This window comes from Trichosurus vulpecula, chromosome 4 (genome assembly GCF_011100635.1).
Source record: "Trichosurus vulpecula isolate mTriVul1 chromosome 4, mTriVul1.pri, whole genome shotgun sequence".
Classification (NCBI taxonomy): domain Eukaryota; kingdom Metazoa; phylum Chordata; class Mammalia; order Diprotodontia; family Phalangeridae; genus Trichosurus; species Trichosurus vulpecula.
The window spans coordinates 112,424,581-112,431,238 of NC_050576.1; the positions used below are offsets into that span (position 1 = coordinate 112,424,581).

At 43.5% G+C, this 6,658-nt stretch overlaps 1 protein-coding gene across 1 annotated transcript in view; it reads left to right on the forward strand.

Annotated features, from left to right (window-relative positions):
- The window catches only part of UTP25 (UTP25 small subunit processor component), a 48,020-nt gene extending 45,490 nt beyond the window's left edge, over positions 1-2,530 (forward strand). The window contains exon 12 of the mRNA XM_036757892.1: positions 167-2,530. Coding sequence (XP_036613787.1) covers positions 167-410 — 244 coding nt within the window. The 3' untranslated portion in view covers positions 411-2,530. The remainder of the gene's footprint in view (positions 1-166) is intronic.
- The last annotated feature ends 4,128 nt before the right edge of the window (positions 2,531-6,658 follow it).

The following is a 6,658-nucleotide window of genomic DNA, read 5'->3' on the forward strand; positions in this document are numbered from 1 at the left end:
CACATGGACGCACACATGCATGCACCCACTTATTTATACATTCATATGGACAATCAGGAGTTGACTATTTTGATCATAGAAACTCTTCGTAGTTTTTCATGAAGTCTTTCCTTTTGATGTGCTCAACACATGCCTCTCTCTGGGTATTTCTTTGTCTTTCCAACAGGTACACAATAAAGGGCATCAGGAATCTGATTTTCTATGAATTGCCAACCTATCCCCATTTCTACAGTGAAGTCTGCAATATGCTGAAAGCCACTGGTGGTGGGGAGGAAGCCACATGGACCTGCACTGTCTTGTACTCGAAGTATGATGCCCAGAGATTGGCAGCCGTGGTTGGCGTGGAGCGGGCCGCCCAGATGCTTCAGTCCAAAAAGAACGTTCACCTCTTTATTACTGGAGAAAAATGAGTTGGGTTTTGGTGACTGGGGAATGGGATTATGTAACTCACCCAATGACCTGGTGCTGAATGGATGTGGTTTGGGGAGGCTGATGCCAAGGAAGACCTGGCAGCATCATTTGTGCCTGGATACATCTAAAACATGGCACCTTCTACGGGTGTGCTTGAAAAGTTCGTGTAAACTGAATTTTTGTAAATCAAAGACTATTTTAAATACTTAGGCGGGTAGGGACAGAGGAAGACAAGTTGAGAGACTCCCATTTAAAAGAAGTATCCAGCGGGATCCTTCTGTAAATAATAGATTATTTTTGTAATCACTCCCAGTTTAAGTTGGTAAGTTAGTACATTTTGCCTAGCAAGTTGTTACAAAAGCAGGGCATAGCTGTAATGGGTTGTGCCAGTCAGAGATGAGGCACAGAGTGGCTGGTGTGTAGATAACCCCTTGTTGCTCTGTGTAAGGCAGATAGGTGATGCCTGTAGAACACTGGGCCTAGAGTCAGGAAGACTAAATTCAGATCTTGGGCAAGTCACTTAATCACTGCCTGTCTCAGTTTCCTCATCTATAAAATGAGGATAATTATAGGACCTGCCTCCTCGGGTGGTCATGAGGGTCAAATGAGGTAATGCTCAATTCATTAAACATTTATTAAGCATCTACGATCTGCCAGTTACCGTGCTAGCTGCTGGGGACACAAATAAGAAAAAAGGAAGAGGCCCTGCCCCCAAGGAGCCTACAGTCTAGTGGGGGAAGACGCACAGAAGGAAGCTAGAAAGGGGAGGAGGTGTGTGAGGTTGGCTGGAGGGGAATCTTGTTCCATGGAGTCAGAATCAAGCAAAGGTGCAGATAGAAAGAAATAATATTTGTTAAGTGCTTTGCGCTGTATCTCACACATACAGTAGGTGCTTAATAAATACTTATTTCCTTCCTCTCTACTTATTTTGTGTGTACATCACTTTTAAAAATTGTTGTTATTTATATCCCTTTTGTTTCCCAGGGACATATCCCTAGTCTGACCCTCAGTAGAACTGTTCCTGTAACAAATTATGATTAAGCAAGACAACCCAATATGTTGGCCAAGTTTAACAGTGTATACCTTATTCTGCACCTATAGTCCACCACCTCTCTGCCAAGTGTCAATGGTTACACTTGACCTATGTCTTCTGAAATCATAAATAGTCACAGCATGATCAGAGTGCTGATGTTCTTCATTAGCTTATTTTACATTATTGAAATCGTTGTGTACTTTTCTCTGCTTCTATTTAAGTCTTGCCAAATTTCTCTGAGTTAATATTAGATTTCTTTTCACAGTGACACTGCATTTCTATACCACAATTTGTTCAGCCATTTCCCAATGGATGAGCACCCGTATGTTGTTTAATTCTTTGGCTTCTTCTAAATCTCACCTAAAATCCCACCTTTTACAGGAAGCCTCCTCTAGCCCCTCTTAATTCCAGTGCCTTCTCCTTGTTAATTATTTCCTGTTTATCCTGTATATAGCTTGTTTTGTACATATTTATTTGTTGTTTCCCCCATTAGATTATAAGCTCCTAGAGGGCAGGGACTGTCTTTTGCCTCTTTTGGTATCTCCAGTGCTTAGCATAGTGCCTGGCCCATAGTAGGCACTCAATAAATGTTTATTGATGGATTGTTACCACAAAAAACAGTATAAATACTTTGTATATTTGGGCCTTTCCCCCCTTCACCTTTGAATTCCTGTATATGGTCATTATTGGTATCACTGTGTCAAAGGAGATTTTTAAAAATGTTTATTTTATTTTTATATACATATATATATATATAACACACCCTCCATTTGGCATTCAAAGCCCTTCATAACCTAGCCCCTTCCCTGCTTTTCCAGTCTTCTTACACCTCATTCCCCAACACTGCCCTAAAATCTCACCTACAGTGGGACGCTTTCCCCAAGCCCTCTTAATTCCAGTGCCTTCCCTCTGTTAAATATCTACTATTTATCCTGTATATAGCTTGCTTTGTGTACATTTGTCGGCATGTTGTTTTCCCTATTAGATTGTAAGCTCCTTGAGAGAAGGGACTGTCTTATGCCTCTTTCTATCTCCAATGTGAGTAGCACATAGCAGGTGCTTAATAAATGTTTATTGATTAATTGCTCTCCAGCCCTCATCTTTCTCCTAAGCTCCAGCCCCGTATCACCAACTGCCTGTTGGATATTTTCACCTTGAGAACCTGTTGGCATCTCAAAATAAGGGGGCTGCTAGGTGGTACAGTAGATAGAGTGCCAGGCCTGAAATCAGGAAGGCTCATCTTCCTGAGTTCAAATCCAGCCTCAAATCCTCTTCTCCTTGCTAGCTGTGTGACCCTGGCCAAGTCATTTAATCTTGTTTGCCTCAGTTTCCTCATCTGTAAAATGAGCTGGAGAAGGAAATGGCAAACCACTCTGCCACGAAAAGCCTAAATGGGTTCACTAAGAGTTGGACACAACAAACTACTGAACAACAATAAAAATCTTAAACATTTCCAAAACAGAATTTATTACCTTTCCCCTAAATCTCTCCTTTTAATTTACTTGTCAAAGGCACCAACATCCTTCTAAACATGTCTGTCCGTGAGGGGATACTTGCACTTAGAGGGAGGGGACAGATCATAAACCAAAAGATGACAAGGAGGTGGATGTTCTGGGAGTATAAGCCCCTCAGGGATTTTCATTGTACCCCTGAGGCCTGGCATGATGCCTGGCATACAGCAGGCATTTTAAATGCTTGTCAGCTGCATGGATGAAAAATTAGCTAAGGGGACTCAAATGAGCAGTCAAAGAGGACTCGGAGGAAAAGTGGCCTGACAGCCAGCAGCCTCTAAGATGGGGTGGTCAGCAGTGTCAGCCGCTACAGAATGGTCGTGGACAGTGCAGCTGAGAAGATCATAGGATTTAGCAATTTATCTTTTTTTAACCTTGCTCGGAGAAAACAGATCCAGTAGATTGACGATTGGAAGTCCCTTTGTAAAGGGCTGAAAGGTGGGTAGTGAGGAAACGGAGCATGGACTTCTCTGAGGTTTGCCTTTTGACTCCTGCTTGTACTTATTGGTTGTATGACCTGAAAGAGGTCACTTTTTCTCTGCCATCTTTTTCCCATGAGTAAGCTAAGAGATATAGACAAGATAACCTTTCCCCCGAACAAAATCAGATCATTTCACATCATGGGGCCTTTGACTTTGGAACAGCTCCAGCCAGTGGATGGACAGTCGAGTCTCCTTGATATTCCAGACACTTGTCCAAGGAAAGAGCATCTCAGAGATCCGAGCGGAATTCATTTTCAAAGCTAGTCCCTTGAGCCTTTTTAGCGAGCAGTTTGCTATTCAGTGCTGGGTCGTCGCTAACCCAACGGACTCCTCCTCTCAAAAGTAAAGCTCTTGGGAAAAAAGGCACTAAATGAGGCTCATTCATTCAAAACAACATTGTTGAAGAAAGCCCCCTTTGCACAGCTCTCTGTTTAGGTATTCCAAAAGATGATAATGAAAAAGATATGGCCTCTTCCCTTTCAAAAGCTTAAAGTCTACCAGAGAGGATAATCTGTGCCCCCTTGGAAGCCTACCAGGGTAGAAGCATGCCAGCATATTTATGTACATATTGAGTGCTTTGGGAAAGGCAGTATGGTGTGGGGATGGGAGGGAGTGCTGGATTTGAGACAGAAAAGACCTGGGCTCAAATTCTACTTTGGCACTTTTATGTAACCATGGGTGAGTCGTTTAATTTCTCTAAGCCCTAGTTACCTCATTGGTAAGACACAAATAATACCTGTAGTGTTTACAAAGGGAGGTGGCATGGAGAGAAAGCTGAATGGGGAGCCAGGCATACCTAAGCCACATCTGAGTGACTGGGCAGATCTCGTCACTCCTCAGAGCTCCAGGCAGCAATCTGAGTTGCAGAAAAGGTGCTCACCTGCAACGGGAGAGGGAATTACCTCACCTGGGAGTCTCCTATGCCAAGGAAATCACAGGTCTAATTTCTATCCTTATCCCTACTTTTTTTTTTATACTGAGTTCTGAGAATCAAATGATATAATGTAAGCAAAGGATATTACAAACTAAAACCCTGTATAATTGTCAGTTATTTTTATGTTAAAACTGGTGTAAAGGGAGTGATTGGCCTAGGCTATGGTTAGAGAATATGGGAGATATTACTTCAAAACTTTCCACTTCAGGGACTGATTTCATCAGTATAGTCCTTCCACCAATGCTAATTACCACTCCTTTGTACCTTAGCAGGTGATAGATTTAGAGCTTGAAGGAACTGTTGAGGCCATCGAGCTCAACCCTCTCATTTTACAGATGGGGAAACTGAGGCAGATAGGTTAAGTGATGTAGCTAGTGTCTGAGGTAGGATTTTAACTCATCTTCCTGATTCCAAGCTTGCTCCTTCATCCAACGCACCAACCTAGAGTTGCAATGGCTTTAAAATTTTTTCATCTGGTGGCTAACCTGGTACGAGTAGCTTTTCTAGGTTGGTCCTGAAACACATATGCAAAATGGCCCATTTGCTGTTCCTTGTGCATGATGTTATGTCTCCCACCTTTCTTGCCTTTGCACGTGCCTGGAATGCTCCCCCTCCTCACTCTTAGAATTCCTAGCTCCCCCAAGGCTCACCTCCAATGCCACTTCCTATAAAAGGGCTTTCTGGATTAGTGCCCTTGCATCCCCTTCCCGCAATCCTTTGCCTATGTTTTGTATTTATTTTTGTATGTGTGATATTCCCTCAGTAAAATGGAAACACTCTGAGGGCAGGGCCTACCACAGTGACTAGGACATAGTAGGTGTTCAGTGTATACTTGTTTTGAATTAATTTGAAATGGATTGAATTGATTAGAAATGAATTGACTGCTTTCTGTATGGAAGAAAAAAAAATCAACCAGCTAGAAGCCTGAAAACAAAATGTTTCCCCATCCCAGTAATAACTTACTTTTAAAAACTGCTTAGTTTGAGATTTTTTTTTTGAGGGGACACAAAGGTCTTGAATTGTAAATGCCTCCCACATCTGGCTGCTCCATATGCAATATTTTAAAGAAAAATTTGAAGACACTGAAGTCTAAAGAGGCCAGAAGCTAAATAGCCTTCTCTGGTGGCTTCCAGTGGACTTCTAATTGAATGCAGATGTCCCAGGGAAGGGAGAAGGGCCTGGCGCTGTGATTTTCTACACTCAAGGAGTTGAGGCTGGGAAGGCACTGCCACTCTAATTGCCACCTAAGGGGGCAGAGCAGGCCAGCTATGAAGCTGATGGAGGAGAGGGGAAGCAGCATTGGGGTGGGTTCCACCGTCTGTCCCATCCTGAGGCTAAGTGAACTATCTCCAGCATGCTGGAGTCTGGGATTTATGGGTCACTGGTCTCCTGGAACAGAGGGGAGCCACTGAGTGGGGAGATGAGGAATTGGAAGATGCTTGTAACACTCTGAAAAACCCCAATCAGTAATTGAGAACAGCCGGCAGAAGGCTGAGACCTGTTTGCAGCAATAGCAGAGAAGGAAGCAGAAAATTGGTGATTTGGCCCTGTTTCAGGGACAGGCCCTCCCACGCTTAGAGCTCAGGGCTCCCTGGGGCCGCTGGCTTCATCACTTCTCGGTTCTGCTTTTCTCGGGATCCACAGAATGTTACTTAGGGAGGAATCTTATCATCCAGACCAGCCTCCGCATTTTAAGAACAAACAGATCCAGAGAGAGGGAAGTGAACTTCATTGGGTGAGCCAGCTAGCTGGGAACAGAACCCAGGGCTCCTGACCCCAATCCAGAGCTTTCCTCCTTGTCAGCACAAAATTTAGTAGAAGGTGGAAGGCTTCCCTCCCCCAGGATCACCTCTCCTCTGGGAGAGAATGGAAGGGATTAGGAAGTGGCTGGTGAGATGTCTCCACTTATCGGGGAACCAAGTATCATGTGTTGATCTCTGTAGTCCAACTAACGCCACCCCCCCCATCCCAATACTACCACTCCCTCTCCAGAATCTGCCATTTTGACCTCAGTCTGCCTCCCTTCCCACCCCAACTTCCATTAGAGGTTTTTTGTTGCTAAGGTGGTTTTTCTTTTCCCCTTGGAGCACAGCCTAAACAAAACCAGGGAGAAAAAACAATACAGCCAGTTCTTAATTACTTGTAATATAAAAAAGGTACATCCTGTTTGGATACTTTCTTTTTTTTTTTACTTTTGAAAGCAGAAAAGCAGCACATTAAAAAAATATTCCATCCCCTTTGTGTACAATCCCAGGTCAGGCCTGCTACATGTAACTGGCATTCCTAG